At 39.0% G+C, this 26,336-nt stretch overlaps 1 protein-coding gene across 1 annotated transcript in view; it reads left to right on the top strand.

Moving 5' to 3' along the window:
• LOC128699161 (UDP-xylose and UDP-N-acetylglucosamine transporter) overlaps window positions 1-25,711 on the top strand; it is a 27,475-nt gene extending 1,764 nt beyond the window's left edge. The window contains exons 2-8 of the mRNA XM_070096749.1: window positions 2,859-2,964; window positions 4,708-4,821; window positions 5,920-6,022; window positions 9,878-10,009; window positions 10,676-10,849; window positions 13,047-13,207; window positions 22,276-25,711. Of these exons, the coding sequence (XP_069952850.1) occupies window positions 2,888-2,964; window positions 4,708-4,821; window positions 5,920-6,022; window positions 9,878-10,009; window positions 10,676-10,849; window positions 13,047-13,207; window positions 22,276-22,516 (1,002 nt within the window). The 5' untranslated portion in view covers window positions 2,859-2,887 and the 3' untranslated portion in view covers window positions 22,517-25,711. The remainder of the gene's footprint in view (window positions 1-2,858; window positions 2,965-4,707; window positions 4,822-5,919; window positions 6,023-9,877; window positions 10,010-10,675; window positions 10,850-13,046; window positions 13,208-22,275) is intronic.
• The last annotated feature ends 625 nt before the right edge of the window (window positions 25,712-26,336 follow it).

Here is a 26,336-nt window from a genome sequence, read left to right as displayed (position 1 = left end):
CAAAATTTTCGAAAAATTAATACACAAGATTATACCTTTTTCTAGCATAATGGAATTTGCTGAACCTCTGCCAGTTTGGTTTCAGAACAAATGAAAGCCCTAATGATACAGTCAACGAAATGCTAGACTTGCATTATGCAGTTCTAGAAAATAATGACTATCCACTAGGCCTCTTTATTGACCTTAGGAAAGTTTTTGATAGAGTAGACCACAGCATTCTGCGCCTTAAATTTGATCATTATATTATCACTTTCATAGATAAAGTCTGAACTTACTAACAGACATTAATATATCTCTAACAGGGGCATAACTTCATCAACAAGATCTATTAACATAAGCTTCCCACAGGGCACTAGAAATAAGTCATTTTGTCTGACTTTTTTGGGCTATTTTAGGTAATTTACACATGTTACTATGTATGATAATTTGTGTAACTGTATTTATGTTTACCTGTACTTAAATAAATTTACTTGGCCCTCTGATTTTCCTTATAGAGGCAGACCCCATTACAGAGCTTTGGTTTACAGTGTATTCCTAATACATATATAGCAGTTTTCATTTACAGCCATTCTTCATTTATTCAGACTTCCTACAATAAATATATTCACCACTCACTATAAGATAAGGATGAAAATATTTTAAGGTAAATAATGTGTGTACTGTGTATGCATTTTTTAGGTCTGGCTCTATTGCTCACTTAATATGATAGTGTAAACATGTTATCAGGCTTTTATATGCATTTAAAAGTGGAAAAGAAAGCTATGATTCACTTTACAGTGATTTTTGCTTTACAGCAGTAGCCTAGAACCTAACCTGATGTTTCAGCAGGGCCCTCCAGTACATCATTTATCTTCCAAATGTATCTTAGCAACTTACACCTGTTCTCTTAGCCGACAACACAACTTTTGTCATCTCACACCCAAATCTAAAATGCTCTCAACAACACTATAAACAATAACTTCTAAAGATATCAGCCTTGATGCAGTGCCAGACTTATATATAGCCTAGGGCTTCAAAATCTAGGAAGCCTCCAGCTAGGTGTATAATATTTTTCACACTGTCATAGGCCTTTCTTACACATTCTGCCATAATGCACTGTAGTTTCTAAACATCCCTTCAGTAATATTCCTTGCACTCCATTTCAGAATAATGCTGTTGTAAGCCAATAACTTGACAACAGCAATGATTTTTGTATTGACTTTCTCCTTCCAGGAAAACAGTGAGAGAGATAAGTTGACTGAGGCCTCAGTCATTTGTATTCTGATGCTAATGACAAGGCTGATACCAGGCTTTAAGCTAACAATACACAAATAACCCGCACATTGGAGAGAGGAGCTTACAATGACGTTTCGGTCCGACTTGGACCATTTACAAAGTCACACTAATACAAAGGAGAGAAGGAGGGAGTATATATGGGCCAGCAGACAGGGGCAAGACAAGAGAGGTAGTAGAGGAAGATGAGAATTAGTGGGAGAGGTAGTAGTCTGTTAGAAAGAGAATGGCCATTCTCTTTCTAACAGACTCAGGGAGCACAAAAATAGTGTTACGCTTGCTGACACCAACAGTGCTCTTTTCTGTCATGTCAGAGATCACAGTCATCCTATTGACTGGTCTTCTGATAAAACTGTCTTCCCTACGTCTAACTTTCACAGTCACCATCTGGTTGAATCCTCCCTTATACACAACTTTCTTTGTATGAATCCTAGTCCTGGCTTTGTCTCTGTAGATGCCTTCCTCACCCTTAGTGAGCCCCTAGCTCCTTTGCAGTGCTCCTCTTTCTTATCTTTGACTCCACTACTACTACCACCTCTCCCACTACTACTTATCTTCCTCAACTACCTGTCTTGTTCTGTCCCTGTCTGCCAGCCTATATATGCTCCCTCCTTCTCTCCTTTGTGTTAGTGTGACTTTGTAAATGGTCCAAGTCAGACCGGAATGTCGTCGTAAGCTCTTCTCTCCTATATGTGGGTTATTTGTGTATTGTTCCAGTCATGGTATTGTGCCTTTTTGTTATTCAAGTTAACAATCTTTAGCAGAAAATGGAAGAACTGAAATTTGTATTTATGCTGCATATTTTGATCCATGTGCTAGGTCATTTTCCCGGGGTCAGTAAAGCCATTCAGACATCAGAACTGTTATTGAGTACTTGTGCATGGTTTGTACAGTTCATGTCAGGATTTTTGAAGGAAAATTTGAGAAGATTTTGATGAGCTTGAGCAACAAGCAAAAGTCACCTTGCCAAATGTTAATTACAGAACTGTCACAAGGAGACAAAGAGTAAGGAAATAGCAAGGGAATAATAAGATGCACCTGGTCCTGATGCCTTAGATGAACTCTCTTCAAGAGATAAGATTAGGATAAAATCCTTTTTTCCTATATTAGATGCACTTGAAGCCAGTTTAAGAAGAATAGCTAGTGTATACAGTGATGTTGTACAAATGTTTTCCTTTCTTGCTAATCTGACAGCAAAGTATGCGGTCAGCCTTATGGTCACTCTCTTGAACATTGTGTGCTTGATTATCCACACATTAAGGAATATAATAACAATATAAAAACCTATATTATGCATATATTATTAATAAAAATAACATAACAAATATTTTAAGCAGATATCCTAAATGTTGTTATTGTTTTATACATACTTGATGTCTCATTGTTTTCTGTATGTAAATCTATATTTAATGTAAAAAAATATTTTTTGTTAATACTTTTGGGTGTCTGGAATGGATTAATTGGATTTGCATTATTTCTTATGGGAAAATGATTTCACCATTCGTAAATTTCAACTTTCGTCACACTCTCTGGAACGGATTTATTACGAAATTCGAGGGTCTGCTGTACAATACTCTCTCTTTCAGAACTGACCTACTCTCAGTGTCCTATCATCATGGGTGCAGTGATTCCCATTTTGTTTGTGTTCATCGGCTGCTGCACCAACGTTGTCTTTCTTGAGCTTCTTATCAAGTAAGTTGAGCCACCTTGTTGTTGCAAACACCATCTATCTCATGGATTTCACCCTTCTATCTTTAATACTAATTTAAATGACTCTACCTTATTCTTAGTATATCTCCTTTTATTGTTTAAGCAATTAGTTATTACAAGAATCCTAATGGAAATAAGCAATTTTGTCTGATTTTTTTGGGTTATCCTGGGTGATCTACGCATATGCTGCTATTTATGATAATTTATATAACTGTATTTATGTGTACCTGTACGTGAATAAAGTTACTTTTAACCCTTACACTGTGGATGACATTGATATACACAGAAAATCACAGTAGTCCTCAGTGGATATGGATAGATAGATTGATAAATGCTGAGAAACAAATTGAATAATTTGTCGTGCATGACAACTGAACACTTGTCTGTAACACCTGTCAGTGTTGTTTGTGTTAACATGTGTCACTGTTACTTCACATTCATAGGGAGGGGGTTACTGGGGTGAGAGCCCCCTCCTCCAGATGAAAAACACTTTTTTTTCAATTAATGGCTAATTCTCACTGTATTATATTGGCCACAAAAGCAAGATATGCAGTTTGAGAAATTTCTCAAACTTGCTGAAAATTATGTTTTTGAAAACGAATGCTTTGATTTCTTTAAGCATCTTATGATTTTTTAAGACTCCGTTCAGATTGGAATCCTGGCTTAAGACCTAACACTCCCCCCCCCTCTAAATTGGAATTCTGGCTTAACCCTCCCCTGAATGAAGTTCTGACTTAAGCCTTCCTCCCCTCTCCCCACCTGTTTGAAATCCTTGCTATACCATTGTTCATATAACTAACACCTGTCACTTCCTTTATGCTAGTAATAATATGCTAGTAATATATATATGTATGTATGTATTGTATTATAAAGTCAGGTACTGTAATGTGTGTTGCATTATAAAGTAAGGTACAGTGGACCCCCGGTTAACGATATTTTTTCACTCCAGAAGTATGTTCAGGTGCCAGTACTGACCGAATTTGTTCCCATAAGAAATATTGTGAAGTAGATTAGTCCATTTCAGACCCCCAAACATACACGTACAAACGCACTTACATAAATACACTTACATAATTGGTCGCATTCGGAGGTAATCGTTATGCGGGGGCCCACTGTACTGTCTGGTGTATTGTATTATAAAGTCAAGTACAGTGGTACCTCGAGTTTCCCAGTGCGAACAATTATGTAAGTGTATTTTTGTAAATGCTTTTGTAAGTATTTTTGGGGGTCTGAAATGGACTAATCTAATTGACATTATTCCTTATGGAAACGGACTTGTTCGGTATCGGCACTTGAACAGCCTTCTGGAATGAACTAAGTTCGTAACTCGAGGTACCACTGTACTGTATTATGTGTTGTATTATGTATTCAGGTACTGTATGGTGTGTTGTATTATAAAATCAGATACTATATACTGTATTGTATTTTAAAGCCATATACTGTATTGTACAGTGGAACCTCAAATATCGAACTTTCTTCGGTCCAGAAGGCTGTTCGAGTGCCTTTACCGAATGAATTTATTCCCATCAGGAATAATGTAAATTAGATTAGTCCATTTCAGACCCTCAAAAATACACTTATAAAAGCACTTACAAAAATACACTTACATAATTGGTTGTGTTGGGAGCAGTTCGATTTTTGAGGTTCCACTGTATTATAAAGCCATATACTGTATAATGTATAGTATTATAAACCCGTGTACTTTATACTGTATTTTATTTCCAGAGATGAACCGGGCTCTGGTAACATCATCACTTGTGCTCAGTTTGTCTTCATCTCTCTAGAAGGCTTCATATTTACTGCAGACTTTGGCCGTAAGAAGAACATTGTTCCAATCAGGTGAGTCAGTGTTCTCATTGTTTGTTATGGATATGGTGGTCCATATGTGTTGTTTCTGTTCTTTGTTCCTGGTAGGAAGGTGCGTTCATGTTTGTTATTCTTGTTCTTCAGTTCATATAGGAAGGGTGGTTTATACATGTTATTTTTGTGCTTCGCTCTTTGCAGGAAAGTACATTCATTGATATTCGTTCTTCACTCCTGAAATTGTTTACAGTAAATACTCTCACAAGGTGCTGGATACGTTCGTGAAAGTTGCAGTGTATGGAGATTAATTATGAAGTGAAAAGCATATGGGAAAAATAGTGTTATGTTTCAGACAACTCCAGATTGGCCAATCAGTTATTTTAGTAGTCTACCAGGTCAAAATTACTCCAGTATAACCTATGTCACATTATGTTAGTTATTACTTGGAGCAAGTGAAGAGTGTGGCAGGGTTAATTAGTTTACTTGGAGCATGTGAAGAGTATGGCAGGGTTAATGTGGGCCTACTGGACCAAGTGTGCATGTGCACATATACACTTATGCACATGTCAAAATTGTAAATATATCAGTCACATTTCCTTACTAAATTGTGCAAAATATATAAGAACTCATTACACGTATACCAAATGAATAGACACTAACTTAAATGCATTCGATAAAGCTAAAAAGAGAAAATGAACCAGAAATGTCAGTAGCAGCATCACCTGGGCCCCTTGACATGACATAGCTGCAAAAAATAGTATTGGCACACCTCAGGCAAGACGATGACAGAGTGAGTGATGGTGAAAGTGTATCTTCTTTCTCAGGTTACCCTGCCTCAGTAGGAGAGGGTTGATAGGTTAAAAAAATAAGAAACAGTACTCAAGCCCACTTTTTTTCTTTTTGGGCCACCCTGCCTTGGTGGGATATGGCCGGTGTGTTGAAAGAAAGAAAAGAAAGAGAAAAGATTGTATTTCTGTAACAGTAATGAACAGTTCTGCAACCGAAGGACCTTGCCTGTTATTTACAAATCTATTATCCCAGTGGGTTTTATTTCATACTTCCTAAGTTCATTATATGGAAGGTTGATTGCACTTGTTAACTCTTCTGGTAAATGTCATGTATTTATCTTTACAGAGATTATATGGTGCTGGTGGTGATGTTCTTCATTGTTAATGTCACCAATAACTTGGCATTCGGCTTCAACATCTCTATGCCTCTGCACATGATCTTCCGGAGTGTGAGTCAGCTTGGCCTTAGCGGGTACTTTTAATCACATCATTTCTAAATACAGTCGCCTCTCTTATGAAGCTCCTCTATATAGTGCCATTTTTTATAAATGTGATTGCAAGAGGACATCCAAAATTGAACAGCACATGGAAAGACCTTCATAGAATGTGCTATGCATTTGCAAAGTGTTTTTAGGTTAGATAAAGTTTGTCAGGAAACAGGACAAGTGTTTCCTGATGCTGGTCTTAGTCATATGAATACCGAGGCCTTCTGCTAGCTTACCAGTCCACCCCTTTAAAAATTATAGTACAAGATACAGTGCTCTACTTTTTCAGTTGCATTTATGAAAATTTTTACCATAAAAAGGAGGTATATAAGAAAGTCAACTGCAGCCAAATGACCTCATTGTCTCCTATTTTGCCTCATGGATTATTGTACAGTATACAGTATGACCCCCATATCCATTGGGGTAAACATTTCAAGGACCTGCCTTGGATACTGAAACCGTGGATAGTAGCAAACCCTATATAAAAGTCTTATACATTTTTTTTTTTTTTCAACAAGTCAGTCGTCTCCCACCGAGGCAGGGTGACCCAAAAAAAAGAAAGAAAATCCCCAAAAAGAAAATACTTTCATCATCATTCAACACTTTCACCACACTCACACATTATCACTGCTTTTGCAGAGGTGCTCAGAATACATACATACATACTTATACTTATACATACTTATACATACTTATTATAAAGTTTAATTGATAAATTATGCACAGTAAGTGGAGAATTATCGCTTTTTCACTGATAGGAAGCACTTCACAGTGTCTGTTAATCTTTGAAGAACTGCCAGCTTCTCTACTTTTGCACTTTGGGGCCATTATTATGCAAAATTAAGAGGTATTTTTGAGCCACAGTAAACTGTGGGTAACTGAAACTGCAGATAACGAATAGTGGATATGGGGGCTCTACTGTACTACCTCATTTTTATACTAGTAGTTCTCTGCATGATATTCACACCACTCTTTGATCACAAACATGACATCTCCAGGAAACTTTAGACAATGCTTGAGTCTATATTGGAGCATTAATCCTAGAGCCTTCGGTCAGTGAAATAATGGAGGGATTTGGATGCGTTTCTAGCGTGCTATAGATTGGCATTTTCCAAGACCTTTTTTACTCTTGTGACTTTTGCCATAACTTTCTTTGTCTTAAAATGAGTTCAGCTGTCATTATTCCTACTTATGAGCTATTGTGAGTGATTGGGAACTATGCTTTCCCATGTCTGGAAGTATGCTGCTTCATATCTTAATTCATTACTACCTGTGGGAAAGAGTCAGGACTCTTTGATTGGGTACTTGAGGATGATGATGAGTTCCCTTGATTGGCTATAGGCAATATCGAGAATTTCATGTGTCCTGATGAAACCCCATGACCTTTCAAAGTCACTTAAATGTGGGCTTCATACGGGCCATGGAACCCGAAAGGGTTAATAAGTCATAACTGAGCAAGGAAATGATGAGAAAGCCAGAAAATTCCTGTACATGCTTTGCCTTCCTAACTTTCTAATTTGGAAAATCTTAATACTTTCCATCCTCTGGATATCAAACTTGCATTACATACATCAAAGTAGTACACTGTGTAGCACTCTGGATCATACTTCTGCTGCTGATGGACTGATTACATTGTCTTCACATCTCTACTGTTTCTGCTGACTCCTCAGTAGCTGACTGAAGAAGCCAACTGTGTAGGTACCTAACTGTTGCACCTGTGTCTTATCAACTTGTTAGTATTTTATAACATTATCATATTGAACTCTCAGATGCAGTTAAATCCCTGAATTTGCATGAGTATCCAGTTATTCTCTTAAGTGTTTTTATAGGAATCCCTCAAAAAGGGTATCAAATTGTTCTCCAGTGTCTATAGGTATCCCTCTAAAGGGGATGTATGTAGTGACTGTTAATTTTTTTTCCTCCTGCAAGGTTCACATGTGATAACTTGACAATGCCTCTTGGGATTAGCTTCAGACTTTCAGCATTGGTGTATCTTACGGTAGAGAAATTTTTTTTATTATTATTGGACTGTGTAGGTGCCAGTTATCCAGTTTTATTAAAATATTGTTGGGTACTGTATATCTTCCATGGCTTAATTTTGCCCGAAATGATTTGCATACTAAGGAGCTTTCTGCGTGCACACCTAAATGTCACCGTCTCTGTACAAACACTGTATCATGCTGAAATACTCTTTAATCTTTAATGTAAGAACTTTAAATACTAATATATCTTACTTAAAGGAAGATTCATTAGAGTTTTAAGTTATAAAAAAATGAGATTATTTTTTTAGTGTGAAAACTGAAAAATGCAGTTTCTAATAGGATTCAAACTTTCATTGCAGGTGCATATTGCTAAAAAGAATATTTGCTTTGTTATTGCCAATTTTAGTAAACAAATTGGAATAATGGTTTCCATTCACTAACTGGAAAATGCCTCTTTGAGGCTCCCCAAATTACAACATCCCCACCTCTCCTTTAGAGTGCAGGCACTAAACTTCATACCTCCAGGACTCAAGTCCAGCTAGCCAATTTCCCTTGATTGCACTTCAGCAGCTTGTCAGTCCATAAAATCACTTTCTAATCTCTAAGCTCCAAATTCTCTGCATAATATTCACACCACACATTATCCTCAAATACATTTCCACTGCCTCCAGCCTCCTTATTCCTGCAGTATATACATGAGACTCATTCTTCATATCCATATAACAGTGTTGGCATCACTATACTATGGTTCATTCCTCTTTTTTGCCTTTAGGTATAAAGTTCTTTATCTCCAAAGATACCTCAGTGCACCAACCTCCTTTTTCACTTCATCAGTTTTGTGGTTCACCTTGTCTTTCATAGACCCATCTGCTGACAAGCCTACTTTCATATATCTGAACACATTTACTTACTCTATACTCCTTCCTTCCTGTCTGATATTTAGTCTTTCATTACCTAGATATTTTGTTACTCTTATCACTGCTTTTTCTGATCACTTTTAATTTCCTTCTTTTACATATCCTCCCAAATTCCTCCAATAGAAGTGTGTCATTGTCAAAGAGCAACTGTGACAACTTCCACCTTGTATTAAAATTGTTATCTTTCAATCCCACACCTTTCTTCTACACCCTGACATTCATATCTATTACAGATTCATCAATAAATTTGTCAAAAACCAGAAATTAGGAGAGGAGGCTTAGGACAACATTTTGGTCCATCCTGAACCATTGTCCACTATAATGGTCCAGGACAGTCGTCCAGGAGGGACTGAAACATCACCATGAGGTTCCTCTCCTAAGTGTGGGTTTTTGGTCATTTGTTCCACCCACAATATTGTAGCTTTTTATTCTCCACCTAAAAATATGTTAAACACCTGAGGTGACATCGTACGTCCCTGTCTAAGGCCTGTTTTAACTGGAAAATAATCCCTCTCTCTTCTAAATACCCTAACCTGAGCCTCACTATCCACATGAAAGCTCTTTACTGTTTGCAATAACCCATCATCTGTTCCATACATTTGCATCGTTGTGCTACATTGCTCGCATATCCAGTCTATCATAATGGATAAAAAGGCACAATACTGTGGCTGGAACAATACACAAACAATCTACACATAGGCGAAAAATACTTTTGATGATGTTTCAGTCCGACTTGGACCATTAACTAGTCACATACAAACTAGCATGTGACTAGTTAGTGGACCAAAACATCATCATGAGTTTCTTTCTCCTATGTGCAGGTTGTTTGTGCACTCTATTGTAATATATACTTTTGTTTATTTTCATGGTGATTGATGCTTTTTTGGCACCCTTGACTATCTGAAAATTTTGTTGGGCAGGGAGGACTGATCGCCAATATGATAATGGCAATCGTGGTGCTAGGACGACGCTACACCCTCGACAAGTATGTGTCTGTCATTATGATCACCATTGGCACCACCGTTTGTACCTTCGCTTCAGCTGAGACCTTGGTAAGTCTAATGTACTTCACAAACAACCTGTGTATGCATTCATGCATGTGTGTGTGTGTGTGTGTGTCAGAGAGAGAGAGAGAGAGTGTGTGAAAGTGTAAGAGATTGCATGTGAGAGTGTGTGAAAGTGTAAGAGATTGCATGTGAGAGTGTGTGAAAGTGCAAGAGATTGCATGTGAGAGTGTGTGTACTCACCTATTCACCTGTTTGTGGTTCTAGAGATCGATTCACAGCTTCTGGCACTGGAGTCACAGCTCCTGACCACAGTGCATGGGAGAGAGTAAGTGTAAGTGTGAGAGAGAGGGAGAGTGTGAGTGAGATATGAAGCTATGTCAGTGTGTGTGAAGTCATGTCTGAGTGTGAAGTCATGTCTGTGTGTGAAGTCATATCTGCATGTGAAACAAAGTCTCGTCTGTTTGTGCAAAATGTCTCCCAAATTAAAGTCCCCCATTCATTGTACATTTATCTTCTTTATGCTTGATCTGAGGTGCTGGGTTACACTTTTGTGGTCCAAGAGTGTCCTGTTGACTGAGCTCAATGTCTAGAGCCACTCAGTCTTGAGTTCTGTCAGTGGTTGTGGTGGGTAAAGTGAGCTTGCCAACCACACAGTCTGAGTTCCACCAGTGGTCATGAGATATTTTTTACTTACTATTTAATATTTTCCAGGACGAGGGTGGTGATGAAGGTGAGGTTACTACTGGAATCTCTCAATTTGTGACCTGGTTGATGGGCATCGGTCTCCTCACATTTGCACTCTTCATGTCTGCCCGCATGGGGATTTTCCAAGAATGTCTCTATTCCACCCACGGCAAGCAATCGCGGGAAGCTCTCTTCTATATCGTGAGTTCCCATGCTTATACCTTAATATACTCAGGCTTGTGCATATGGGGCTGTGCAGAGTTGCCAACTTACAAACAAGCTGTGTTCCTGATGTTCATCTTACAAGCAAGTTGTGTTCCTGGTGTTCAGCTTGCAAACAAGTTGTGTTTCTGGTGTTTTGTAGTTAAAAAAATGTAATTGGTTGATTGGTTGCCTGCTTCTAAGTATCAGTGTTTGTGAGTTGTGGAGCAGCTGTACTTGTTAGCAGCTACAGAGCAGGGATATGTGCCTGCTCAAAGTGTTTAGAATGTTGTAAATCTGTAAAATTTTGCACTGGTTATAGCGCATATTTTTTCCAGTGCACCAGCCGTCTCTCACCGAGGCAGGATGACCTAAAAAAGAAAATCAAGTTTTCTTTTTGCTAGTAGTAGCTAGCTAGTGGGTAGTAGACGAGGGCATAGTCACTGGTAGGCGGGATTCCCCAGTGGAAGTAGGTCCTACCCAAAGAGATGGGTTAGTTGTAGTAGTAGTTGTTGTAGTCGTGAAGGTTATGTACATGTCCTCAGAATCAAGATTCCATGATGTTGCAGTGTCTGACAGGTTGTACAAGAATGGTACATAACCTTCACGGCTACGACAACTACTACTACAACTAACCCATCTCTTTGGGTAGGACCTACTTCCACTGGGGAATCCCGCCTACCAGTGACTATGCCCTCGTCTGCTACTCATCCCATTTCCACCTAACGTTACTATATAAGCGTCAGGCGCCTTGCTTCTGTTTCAGAATCTCCATGACTACAGTGCTCTTTGCACCTACTGCTAGGTTGAGGGACTGATTACCTCATCTTCTGTACATAGTTCTCCTGTCTTCAAGTTATGTCCTGGAATTTGTATTGATAAAGCCACTGGATGATGAAACGTCTACAATAAAGATACCCAGATGTTGCACATGTGTCTTAATTTCATCTTGTCGGTATTGTATACCATTCTTGTACAACTAGTAGTAGCTTATAAAAGAGAAGGGGTTATGAACCCCTTGCTCCCAGCATTTTAGTAACCTCTTACAACACACATGGCTTACAGAGGAAGGATTCTTTTCCATATCTCCATGGAGATGTAGAACATATTACTGTCTCTAGAATTGACTGGCGGGGAAATGCTTGTCGAGTCTTATCTGTTCAAGATGACTTTCAGGTAGGTTGTCTGCTCTGTGTTGGTCGAGTTTATGATAATGGATCTAATGTGACCAGAAAATGCTACAGTGTACAGTCAGTTCTCTTTGACTGCTTGTAGTACATGCTGCCTTCACTTTAAACACTAACACAACTTGTTTGTAAGTTGAAACACCAGGAACACAACTTGTTTGTAGGTTGAAACACCAAGAACACAACTTGTTTGTAAGTTGAAACACCAGGAACACAGTCTGTTTGTAAGTTGAAACACCAGGAACACAATCTCTTTGCAAGTTGAAACACCAGGAACACAATCTGTTTGTAAGTTGAAACACCAGGAACACAATCTGTTTGTAAGTTGAAACACCAGGAATGCAATCTGTTTGTAAGTTGAAACACCAGGAACACAATCTGTTTGTAAGTTGAAACACCAGGAACACAATCTGTTTGTAAGTTGAAACACCAGGAACACAATCTGTTTGTAAGTTGAAACACCAGGAACACAATCTGTTTGTAAGTTGAAACACCAGGAACTCAATTTGTTTGTAAATATTGAACTTCCTTTACATGTATGTAACATGAAGCATTTATCATTTAAGTACACAGTATATTTTTGCTGAGGTTGTACTCTTGTCTGGAAGTGATAATGTTTATTTCTACAAAATACGATATATAATTGACTTAGGAATAGCTGGCATTATTAACATACTTTATGGAGAACCCCTGGTTAGGCAGAGCATATTGGACAGCCTTAAAACTTACTCATAGCTACTGGATGAATAATTACTTTGGTTTACAAGAAGGCTAAAGTTTGCAGTCATTGACACAATTCAAACACTGGTTTATGACATTTTTGGAATTTTTTGTAAAAATATTTTGTTCTTACAGTGTTTGTAATAGTTATTGGAAGTGTGTAGTAATCATGTGCAGTATTCCTGCACAGGACATACAATAATCTGAAGGCACTGGTTGTACTAAGTTTTTAATATGCTGTATTGTGCTTAATAATGCAACTTGGGAGGTAATACAATTTATTGTTTCAGCATGCGTTATCACTGCCGGGGTTCCTCTTGACGGGGAGCAGTATTGCTACTCATGCTGTTAAGTTCAACTCCTCGCCAACCCTGCCCTTGCTGGCCTCGGTGCCATTCCTTGCCACTGTGCCAAAACTGTGGCTCTTCCTGCTGGGCAACACCCTCACACAGTATCCTTTTTTTATATGTTTAATGTGGTAGGTCATTGTGAAAACGTTGCTGTACTGTTTGTGAATTACCAAGTGAAACCTTAAATATAATGTTCTTGTTCATATTTTTTTTTTTTTTATTTTTATTATCACACTGGCCGATTCCCACCAAGGCAGGGTGGCCCGAAAAAGAAAAACTTTCACCATCATTCACTCCATCACTGTCTTGCCAGAAGGGTGCTTTACACTACAGTTTTTAAACTGCAACATTAACACCCCTCCTTCAGAGTGCAGGCACTGTACTTCCCATCTCCAGGACTCAAGTCCGGCCTGCCGGTTTCCCTGAACCCCTTCATAAATGTTACTTTGCTCACACTCCAACAGCACGTCAAGTATTAAAAACCATTTGTCTCCATTCACTCCTATCAAACACGCTCACGCATACCTGCTGGAAGTCCAAGCCCCTCGCACACAAAACCTCCTTTACCCCCTCTCTCCAACCTTTCCTAGGCCGACCCCTACCCCGCCTTCCTTCCACTACAGACTGATACACTCTTGAAGTCATTCTGTTTCGCTCCATTCTCTCTACATGTCCGAACCACCTCAACAACCCTTCCTCAGCCCTCTGGACAACAGTTTTGGTAATCCCGCACCTCCTCCTAACTTCCAAACTACGAATTCTCTGCATTATATTCACACCACACATTGCCCTCAGACATGACATCTCCACTGCCTCCAGCCTTCTCCTCGCTGCAACATTCATCACCCATGCTTCACACCCATATAAGAGCGTTGGTAAAACTATACTCTCATACATTCCCCTCTTTGCCTCCAAGGACAAAGTTCTTTGTCTCCACAGACTCCTAAGTGCACCACTCACTCTTTTTCCCTCATCAATTCTATGATTCACCTCATCTTTCATAGACCCATCCGCTGACACGTCCACTCCCAAATATCTGAATACATTCACCTCCTCCATACTCTCTCCCTCCAATCTGATATTCAATCTTTCATCACCTAATCTTTTTGTTATCCTCATAACCTTACTCTTTCCTGTATTCACCTTTAATTTTCTTCTTTTGCACACCCTACCAAATTCATCCACCAATCTCTGCAACTTCTCTTCAGAATCTCCCAAGAGCACAGTGTCATCAGCAAAGAGCAGCTGTGACAACTCCCACTTTGTGTGTGATTCTTTATCTTTTAACTCCACGCCTCTTGTCAAGACCCTCGCATTTACTTCTCTTACAACCCCATCTATAAATATATTAAACAACCACGGTGACATCACACATCCTTGTCTAAGGCCTACTTTTACTGGGAAATAATTTCCCTCTTTCCTACATACTCTAACTTGAGCCTCACTATCCTCGTAAAAACTCTTCACTGCTTTCAGTAACCTACCTCCTACACCATACACTTGCAACATCTGCCACATTGCCCCCCTATCCACCCTGTCATACGCCTTTTCCAAATCCATAAATGCCACAAAGACCTCTTTAGCCTTATCTAAATACTGTTCACTTATATGTTTCACTGTAAACACCTGGTCCACACACCCCCTACCTTTCCTAAAGCCTCCTTGTTCATCTGCTATCCTATTCTCCGTCTTACTCTTAATTCTTTCAATAATAACTCTACCATACACTTTACCAGGTATACTCAACAGACTTATCCCCCTATAATTTTTGCACTCTCTTTTATCCCCTTTGCCTTTATACAAAGGAACTATGCATGCTCTCTGCCAATCCCTAGGTACCTTACCCTCTTCCATACATTTATTAAATAATTGCACCAACCACTCCAAAACTATATCCCCACCTGCTTTTAACATTTCTATCTTTATCCCATCAATCCCGGCTGCCTTACCCCCTTTCATTTTACCTACTGCCTCACGAACTTCCCCCACACTCACAACTGGCTCTTCCTCACTCCTACAAGATGTTATTCCTCCTTGCCCTATACACGAAATCACAGCTTCCCTATCTTCATCAACATTTAACAATTCCTCAAAATTTTCCTCTCCATCTTCCCAATACCTCTAACTCTCCATTTAATAACTCTCCTCTCCTATTTTTAACTGACAAATCCATTTGTTCTCTAGGCTTTCTTAACTTGTTAATCTCACTCCAAAACTTTTTCTTATTTTCAACAAAATTTGTTGATAACATCTCACCCACTCTCTCATTTGCTCTCTTTTTACATTGCTTCACCACTCTCTTAACCTCTCTCTTTTTCTCCATATACTCTTCCCTCCTTGCATCACTTCTACTTTGTAAAAACTTCTCATATGCTAACTTTTTCTCCCTTACTACTCTCTTTACATCATCATTCCACCAATCGCTCCTCTTCCCTCCCGCACCCACTTTCCTGTAACCACAAACTTCTGCTGAACACTCTAACACTACATTTTTAAACCTACCCCATACCTCTTCGACCCCATTGCCTATGCTCTCATTAGCCCATCTATCCTCCAATAGCTGTTTATATCTTACCCTAACTGCCTCCTCTTTTAGTTTATAAACCTTCACCTCTCTCTTCCCTGATGCTTCTATTCTCCTTGTATCCCATCTACCTTTTACTCTCAGTGTAGCTACAACTAGAAAGTGATCTGATATATCTGTGGCCCCTCTATAAACATGTACATCCTGAAGTCTACTCAACAGTCTTTTATCTACCAATACATAATCCAACAAACTACTGTCATTTTGCCCTACATCATATCTTGTATACTTATTTATCCTCTTTTTCTTAAAATATGTATTACCTATAACTAAACCCCTTTCTATACAAAGTTCAATCAAAGGGCTCCCATTATCATTTACACCTGGCACCCCAAACTTACCTACCACACCCTCTCTAAAAGTTTCTCCTACTTTAGCATTCAGGTCCCCTACCACAATTACTCTCTCACTTGGTTCAAAGGCTCCTATACATTCACTTAACATCTCCCAAAATCTCTCTCTCTCCTCTGCATTCCTCTCTTCTCCAGGTGCATACACGCTTATTATGACCCACTTCTCGCATCCAACCTTTACTTTAATCCACATAATTCTTGCATTTACACATTCATATTCTCTTTTCTCCTTCCATAACTGATCATTCAACATTACTGCTACCCCTTCCTTTGCTCTAACTCTCTCAGATACTCCAGATTTAATCCCATTTATTTCCCCCCACCGAAACTCCCCTACCCCCTTCAGCTTTGTTTCGCTTAGGGCCAGGACATCCAACTTCTTTTCATTCATAACATCAGCAATCATCTGTTTCTTGTCATCCGCACTACATCCACGCACATTTAAGCATCCCAGTTTTATAAAGTTTTTCTTCTTCTCTTTTTTTAGTAAGTGTCTACAGGAGAAGGGGTTACTAGCCCATTGCTCCCGGCATTTTAGTCGCCTCATACGACACGCATGGCTTACGGAGGAAAGATTCTTTTCCACTTCCCCATGGACAATAGAAGAAATAAAGAGGAACAAGAGCTATTTAGAAAAAGGAGAAAAACCTAGATGTATGTATATATATATATGCATGTGCGTGTCTGTGAAGTGTGACCAAAGTGTAAGTAGGAGTAGCAAGATATCCCTGTTATCTAGCGTGTTTATGAGACAGAAAAAAGAAACCAGCAATCCTACCATCATGCAAAACAGTTACAGGTTTCTGTTTCACAGTCATCTGGCAGGACGGTAGTACTTCCCTGGGTGGTTGCTGTCTACCAACCTACTACTGTGGTATACTGTGATATACCACAACTCAGGAAGGAAAGTTGTACTTGAATCAATGGCAAGGTAGTTCTTACACTGCCAAGCTAATGCTCTCAGATGACACAACCTTCAATAAGATTCACCCAACTAGACATGTTTCTGTATGCTAATTTTTTTATGGAGAGATCTACTGCCCACAGGAGTGCTATGAGATCTTGCTCAGGTCCCTAAAGTTAGTGATTCATAAAAATTTTAATAACAGCTAATACTCTCACCAATAAACTATACAGACTTCAGTTGAATAATGTACATGCAACACTTTTGTATGAAGATACCAAGTATTGCACTAATGACTTGTTCATCTATTCTCAGTATTGTATACCATTAATATAATAATATTCTGATTTCAATAAGATTTGTCCATAAAAATCAACATTTGTGGTGACAGTAGTGGCCTATGCCACCACTATGTATGGAAATATTTATAGTTGGATAAATTTGATTGAAACCGATATGGCCCAGTGGTGAGAGTATTGGCTTCCTTGTTTTAGAATTGCCTTCTCATATCTTTGAGCCCCACTCTCTCCTTGAAAACCTCTCTTTTTTTCTTAACACACTGACTCACCAAGGTAAAGTAACTTGAGAATAAGGAAAATACATTCACTGCCATCATTCATGCAATAGCTGTCTGGCCAGAAGCTCACAGACATCGTAATTCAGATGACCCTCCGACCTGTGATATGCTCGCCTTTTCTTCAGAGTGCAGGCACTGTACTAACCAAGAGCTTTCATATATATCCTGGGAAACAGACAAACAGAAACATAGAGGGTCTTTATTAAATATGTACCATTGAGGAAACTCAGAAGATAAGATATAGATACCATAGATGGTACAAAAGAAGAAAATAGGTTACCGAATTGCTTAAAAACATAAATGTGTCGCAACAAAGGTAAGACAGTCTTAGCTGAGAGATCTCTGACTTGGAACAAAAGCTTAAGATGTCATACCTAACAGAAGAAGTACAAAGGGAACAAAAGGCCATCCAGGATATTGCAAAAACCTAGAATATTTTTATTCATGTGCAAAATCCAAGCTAAGAACTCCCTGTAGAATTGGACCATCATTGAGAAGAGACTTGTATACTGATGATGAACAGGAAATGAGTGAAATTCTAAAAGAGCAGTATGAGTCAGTGTTCAGCAACCCACTATATGACAGCAAGGTAGAGAATGCAGTAACATTTTTCATTCCGTCAGAAGGCTGCGCAGACCAACTAACTGATATTAGTACTAATCCCATAGATTTCGAAAAAGAAATTGAAAGCATGCTCACTCACACAGCACATATACCAGGTTCATGGAATTACCTACTTATAAAAAAGTGCAAAGTACCACTAGGACGAGCCCTCAGTATTCTTTGGAGAAAGAGCCTAGATCTAGGTGAAATACCAAAGACTTTAAGGAGTGCATACATAGCTTTGTTGCATAAGGGAGGTAGTAGAACACTAGCTAAAAATTTCAGTCCAGTAGCCCTTACTTCCCACATTATAAAAATCTTCATAAGAGTGATGAGATGTCAGCACAATCGATATAATCCAAACTAGCACAGTTTTAGAGCAGGATGATCATGCCTGTCACAGCTGCTGATGAACTACTATGACAGAATTATGGAGGCATTGGAAGATGACCCTTAATCAATTTTCCCAAAAGGAAAAATTTAAATGGTTAATCCCCCTTTTGACACCCAGAAGTATTAAAAAAAAAATTTTTTTACATGAAATATAGATAAAATTAAAAAAGAAGTGGCACATGATGAATTAAAAAACAGACTAACCCCTTACCTTTTTGGGCCATTTTTTTTTGTGAGGGAAGATCGAGAAGGAGACAGATTGATTTTTTACTTTTTGGAAAGGGGGGAACCCCCTTCCACGCACCTGGTACCAATTTTTTTTGGGTTACTTTCTCTGTTTCAAGGGCCACTAGGATAAAAAAGAGTCACGGGAGCCTTTGTCTCGCAAAAACTGTCCACAGAGCCTGTTTCGGGCATCTCAAAATTCCTAAAATGGGCCAAGATTTCCGCCACTGTAAAAGGGTTGATATTTGCAACATCCTTTTTGGGTGATGTTTCTCCAAAATTTTTCCACCCCCCCTTTATTTAAAAATTTTAATTTCTGAAGAAGGCCCCTTCTTCCATCTCTTTCCTTTTCCCCTCTGCAGAAGATTTGAGCGATCTGTTGCTTTTTCCCAAGTTTTTTGGGACCCCTCAGGGTTAGCTCTTCGTTGTGGTCCCCAACCCCTTCCATCCTCCAAACCCCACATCCAACCCCAGGGAACCCTCAAAAAGTGCGGCAATGGGAGTTCAAGCAACTGACATGGGCCCTTATATGGCCCCCCCAAACCCCCTTCAAAACCCCTTTTGTGGAACAATCTGGCCACAATTTTCCCAAGCAGAGTTCAAAGCCCTTTTGTAGTTTTTTCCCTCCCAAGCCCCCCATGGGCCCACAATGGAAAAAATCCCGGGTTTTTTTTCCAAAAAATCTCGGGGGTAAAGGAGTGTCGGGAGGTCACATTCAAGCCCCTTTTCAAAACATTGCTTTTGTAGATTTTTTTAAAGTTTTGAAATGATTTTGGGGCCCAAAGGGCCAGGAGAGGAGGGTATGGGCAAGAACTTTACTTTGATGAACCCAAACCCTTCAGAATTAGGTCATCCAAGTTTTGGGGGATGAGCAGGTGCATTGCCCCTTACAGGGGGTACCCTTTTAGATCCAACCCCCTTCCAGGAGATAACCCTTTACACTAGGGCCAAAATTTTTATTAACCACTAAAAAAAATTTCCCTTTGGGCCCATGCCTTTTATTAGATTCCAAAAAACAATTTACTTTTCATAACATTGTTTTTTTTTGAACACTCTTTGGGGTTTTTTTTGGGGAATTTGGGACACTAAAATAAAGCTTCACTTTTAAACCAAAAAAACATTAAACACAGAACATTAGCATCAGCCTGTCTTTATAGGGTTTTCCGGGAGCCCTTTTCTTCCTGAGTAATGTAGGTCCTCTTTGGGCATTTTCCAAAAGAGGCCTGTTTCATCACAATTGAAATTGTTCAGGTTTCAGTCCTTTACTGTTTACATCGACCCATTAAAAATATTTTTTAGCCCCTTGGGTTTTCAGAACTGGCAGCCCCACCATGCCTTTTCCACACTGTGTATGCCAGACGCCTTTTTAAATTTCAAACCAGCCTTTGCTTTAAACCCCTCCCCATCACCACTAGTTGCAGGAATTTTTACCAAATTTTACCCTGCAAAATGCCTAGGGCCCTTTTTTCCTGGGGGACGCCATAAGACTATCTCCCAATTGTTTCTCGCATCCACACCAAAAAATAACTTTCAACATCTACAAAAAAAGTGATTTATTTTTTTTCAGCATATTTAACCCTTTTAAAAAAACAGCATCCTTTTTTTCCTTTTTTTTCCATGATGGAAGATATGTGGGAATGGGTTTTTATACATCCGGGCCCGTTTTTCCCCACGACGCCAATTAAAAAAAAAGCTCAGTTCCACAAGGCACTGTCCTGGCACCTCTTCTGTTTCTTATCCTCAAAACAGACATAGATTAAAACACCCATCACAGTTTTGTATCATCATTTGCGAGAGACACTAAAATAAGCATGAAAGTCACTTCAGTAGAAGACACTGAAAAATTACATGAAGATATAAGTAGTGCTTTCCAGTGGGCACTGGAAAACAACATGATGTTCCATGGTATGGAAAGAATGAAGAACTCAAAAGGAACATATGAAAGGAGCATATGACAGACTTGGGAATGACCATGTCATCTGACGTTTCTTTCAAAGACCATAATAAGACAAAGATCTTGACAGTAAGGAGGATGAAGGGGTGGGCAATGAGAACCTTCAAAACAAAGGAAATAATGTCATTGGTGACACTTTTTAAATTGCTCATGCTTCCTCACTTGGAATATTGCTCAATTTTGACATCCCCATTCAGGGGAGTAGAAAACTCAGAGCTTGAAGAAATACAGAGATCGTTTACAGCCCACATAGAGTCAATAAAGCATTTAAATTACTGGGAATGCCTGGCCCATGACCAGGCTCTGGGAGTAGAAAAACTCTTGGAACTCATCAGAGGTATATCAAAGGTAAATGTTCCCACCTTCAGGACTGCAATTTCTTCACTGCCCTCCCTCCCTCCCTTTCAGAGTGCAGGCACTGCACTTCCCACCTCTGGGACTCATGTCTGGCTAACCAGTTTCCTGGAATCTCTTTATAAATGTTACCTTGCTCACACTCAGACAGAATCACAAGTCATAAAAACCACCTGTCTTCCTCTGATCTAACTTGCTCACACAACCTCTTGGATATTCAAGCCCCTAGCACTCCTTTACCTCCTCCTGAGGTGACCTCTACCCCTCCCTCCTTCTGCCCTTAATTTACACTCATCCTTGGTCATCCTATGCTGCTCCTGGCTCTCTGAATACCCATCACCTCAACAACCTCTCCTGAGTCATCTGAATTATATATAGGTTTGGTAATCCTGCACTGTCTTCTAATTTCTACAATCCAAATTCTTAGCATAATACACACCACACATTACCCTCAATAGTGACATCTTCATTGCCTCCAGACAGCTCTTCTCCCATACCTCGCACCTATATAACAGTGCCAATATATTCTGATACAATCCTTCTTTTGCCTCCATAGATAAAGTATTTTGTCCACAGATGCCTTGACACTATCCATCTTTTTACCCCTCGTCTATTCTCTGTTTCACCATGTCTTTCATAGACTTATATGCTGACAAGTCCACTCCTAAATATCTGAATACACCTGCTGCCACTGTACTTTCTCCCTCCAGTCTCATATCCAGTCTTTCTCTGCCTAGAATTTTTATTACTCTCATCACATTGCTCTTTTCTGTGTTCAATTTTAATTTCATTATTTTGCATGCCCTTGTAAATTCCTCCACCAACCTTTTTAATTTCTCTTTAGAATCTCCCAAAAGAAGTGTGTCATTTGCAAAGCAACTGTGACAACTCCCACTTCTTCCCAATATTTGTTTGTACACTGAAGAAATTTGAATGGAATGTATATATAGTGAGATGGATGTATATAGTAAGATACAAGATCACAATAAATAGGTAATATCACAATATGCAAAATAACCACAGTGAAAAAAAAAATATTGAAATTCCAAGTACTTTTGTGATTTCTCACGATGTGATAATGTGAGAAATCATGAAAATGCTTGGAATTTCACTGTTTTTTCACTATGGTTATTTTACATACATGTATATAATATAAGGCAGTACAATATACTGTACGATTGATAAGCAGATCCTAAACTGAAGATCCTTAACCCACGATCAGATACGTGTGCATCAGCTCAGTGTTTGCCCTGACCTCGGAGTGCACCTCGCTGACGGTGACCCTCATCCTCACTCTACGCAAGTTTCTCTCACTCACCTTCTCCATCATATACTTCCAGAATCCCTTCACAATAAGCCACTGGGTAGGCACAGCGCTGGTGTTTGGTGGGACACTCTTATTTGCTGATATCAAATGTAAAATTCAGGAGGCTATGAGCTCACCCAGAGAGAAGGTTGAGTAACATGTGTAAGTCTGATCAAACTTTGTTGAGTCTTTATGTTAAACTAATATAATTTAAAATGTTTTATTTGTGCATTAGATGAAATGTTGAAGAAGTTCTAAGTTTAACCAGACATGAGGGATTGTAATATTTATATCCAACAGACTTCTTAATGTACTTATTCCAAAACAAATTGAAAAGTCATAAGGTTAATTAAACTGAATGGACAGACAGGTGGTAAAGACTTGTTTAAGTCTTGTTATTTATACATGGTACAGTGATCATTGAAATGACAACTTGTTAAGAAGGAAATATTTGGAAAGAAATATTAAGAAATATGCTGAGAAATGTATATATAATCAAAGAAGTGTATGTGTATTTGTGAATCATTTCTTGTTGTTGCTGTGTCAATTTGTTCCATTCTAATTATTTAGGATAAAAGTCAAGTTATACAGGAAGCCGTCTGTATGTCCAAAGGTAACCTTCCTGGAAGCCTTTGTTAAGGCTGTTAATAAGACACAATATGCTGTTTATGGCAGCTTATGGAGAAGATGTCTCACCTACCAGAGACAAAACATCTCACTAAAATGCCATAAACTGTATGCATTTTTTTTAATAGACTTGTCAGTATGCATTACCATTGACTTACACCTCCACTGAGGTGGCAGTTGTAAATAAGAATTCCTCTACCTTAATAACAAGAAAATGAGCAAAATATTTTATGTACATTTCAGCTGTTAGTTCACCATTACTGTGGGTGGCTAGCTTACACGTCTGATTTTATTTTCTTCAACAAACTGGCTGTCTCCCACCAAGGCCAGTTGACCCGAAAAAAAAGAAACACCATAGAGTTTTTTTTCTTTTTTACATTTAGTATTTATACCGAAGGGGGTTACCAAAATATGTATTTATTTATTAAATCTCAAATATTTTGTGAATACCGAGGATCTAGTGTGCAATAACTGATAAGGTAAATACGATAAGTAGGTTGATAGTAACCATGTCTGGTGTAGCACATTGCCTAAATTAAATTTAAATTCTAAAACAATTTGGTATTTTTCAGACGACATCCACGTAAACTTTATTTTGCATATAGTTTTTCTCTCTCTCTCGATTCACAAATTCGAGAGCAATACACAGTCTTATGCTTATTCGGGAAAGGTTGTAATGAATGTTGTGAAGACAAGATAATGATGAACAAAATCACAGGTTGTAGAGTATGTTTTCCTGAGGACAATGTTTTACTCTGTGTGAAGCTTTGTCATGGTGACATTGTAAAGCTACTGTGTGTAGAGCTTTGTCAAATGTGACATGGTAAAGCTACTGTGTGTAGAGCTTTATCAAGTGTGACAGTGATGAGGCCAACCTTGTTGCAGATTGTGATGATGCCATCTTTATTATAGACTGAATGTGACAGATTTGTTGCAGACTGATAATATGACCCTTGTTATAGACAGTGCCACCTTCACTGTGAACACAGAGTGCCAGCAATGTTGTTGGCACTCTTCCATTACTTAACTGACATCACCTTTCTTCATGAGCTTTGACACCATTGCTGTGTTGATAACATTCCCTCAACACCTCCACTCCTTCCCACCATCTCTTTCACCTCTGCCATGAGTGACTTACAGGTTTAGTGCTTTCCAAAAATACAATAATAACAAAGTCATTATTACAGATGTCATGGCTACTTTGTTTGAAGACTTGACAGAGTATGAGCTGACTTAAAGAACCACAGGAGAGATACCCTTGTAGTGCCAGTGAAGGGCTCCTCTTGATCCAAGGAACTGGATGTATCATCCTTTTATTGGATTGAACTTGAAGGCACCTCATTCCATAGCTGCGGTATGACTCCTATGTATTTAGTGCTTTATCAGTTAAAATATATTGAAACTTCTTTTTCTAAGAGTCTACCTCATGCACTGACACCTACATCTGTGATGGTTGCAGAAATACATTTTTTTTTTTCCAACAAGTCGGCCGTCTCCCACCGAGGCAGGGTGACCCAAAAAAGAAAGAAAATCCACAAAAAGAAAATACTTTCATCATCATTCAACACTTTCACCACACTCACACATTTTCACTGTTTTTGCAGAGGTGCTCAGAATACCACAGTTTAGAAGCATATACATATAAAGATACACAACATATCCCTCCAAACTGCCAATATCCCAAACCCCTCCTTTAAAGTGCAGGCATTGTACTTCCCATTTCCAGGACTCAAGTCCGACTATATGAAAATAACCGGTTTCCCTGAATCCCTTCACTAAATATTACCCTGCTCACACTCCAACAGATTGTCAGGTCCCAAGTACCATTCGTCTCCATTCACTCCTATCTAACACGCTCACGCATGCTTGCTGGAAGTCCAAGCCCCTCACCCACAAAACCTCCTTTACCCTCTCTCTCCAACCCTTTCGAGGATGACCCCTACCCTGCCTTCCTTCCCCTATAGATTTATATGCTTTCCATGTCATTCTACTTTGATCCATTTTCTCTAAATGACCAAACCACCTCAACAACCCTTCTTCTGCCCTCTGACTAATACTTTTATTAACTCCACACCTTTTCCTAATTTCCACACTCCGAATTTTCTGCATAATATTTACACCACACATTGCCCTTAGACAGGACATCTCCACTGCCTCCAACCGTCTCCTCGCTGCTGCATTTACCACCCAAGCTTCACACCCATATAAGAGTGTTGGCACTACTATACTTTCATACATTCCCTTCTTTGCCTCCATAGATAACATTTTTTGACTCCACATATACCTCAAAGTATATGTGATGCAAAGTAGAAGTGATGCAAGGAGGGAAGAGTATATGGAGAAAAAGAGAGAGGTTAAGAGAGTGGTGAAGCAATGTAAAAAGAGAGCAAATGAGAGAGTGGGTGAGATGTTATCAACAAATTTTGTTGAAAATAAGAAAAAGTTTTGGAGTGAGATTAACAAGTTAAGGAAGCCTAGAGAACAAATGGATTTGTCAGTTAAAAATAGGAGAGGAGAGTTATTAAATGGAGAGTTAGAGGTATTGGGAAGATGGAGGGAATATTTTGAGGAATTGTTAAATGTTGATGAAGATAGGGAAGCTGTGATTTCGTGTATAGGACAAGGAGGAATAACATCTTGTAGGAGTGAGGAAGAGCCAGTTGTGAGTGTGGGGGAAGTTCGTGAGGCAGTAGGTAAAATGAAAGGGGGTAAGGCAGCCGGGATTGATGGGATAAAGATAGAAATGTTAAAAGCAGGTGGGGATATAGTTTTGGAGTGGTTGGTGCAATTATTTAATAAATGTATGGAAGAGGGTAAGGTACCTAGGGATTGGCAGAGAGCATGCATAGTTCCTTTGTATAAAGGCAAAGGGGATAAAAGAGAGTGCAAAAATTATAGGGGGATAAGTCTGCTGAGTATACCTGGTAAAGTGTATGGTAGAGTTATTATTGAAAGAATTAAGAGTAAGATGGAGAATAGGATAGCAGATGAACAAGGAGGCTTTAGGAAAGGTAGGGGGTGTGTGGACCAGGTGTTTACAGTGAAACATATAAGTGAACAGTATTTAGATAAGGCTAAAGAGGTCTTTGTGGCATTTATGGATTTGGAAAAGGCGTATGACAGGGTGGATAGGGGGGCAATGTGGCAGATGTTGCAAGTGTATGGTGTAGGAGGTAGGTTACTGAAAGCAGTGAAGAGTTTTTACGAGGATAGTGAGGCTCAAGTTAGAGTATGTAGGAAAGAGGGAAATTATTTCCCAGTAAAAGTAGGCCTTAGACAAGGATGTGTGATGTCACCGTGGTTGTTTAATATATTTATAGATGGGGTTGTAAGAGAAGTAAATGCGAGGG

Source organism: Cherax quadricarinatus, chromosome 54 (assembly GCF_038502225.1).
Source record: "Cherax quadricarinatus isolate ZL_2023a chromosome 54, ASM3850222v1, whole genome shotgun sequence".
Taxonomy (NCBI): Eukaryota; Metazoa; Arthropoda; class Malacostraca; order Decapoda; family Parastacidae; genus Cherax; species Cherax quadricarinatus.
Note: the sequence above shows the minus strand (reverse complement) of the source record. Positions and strands in the feature narration are given on the sequence as shown.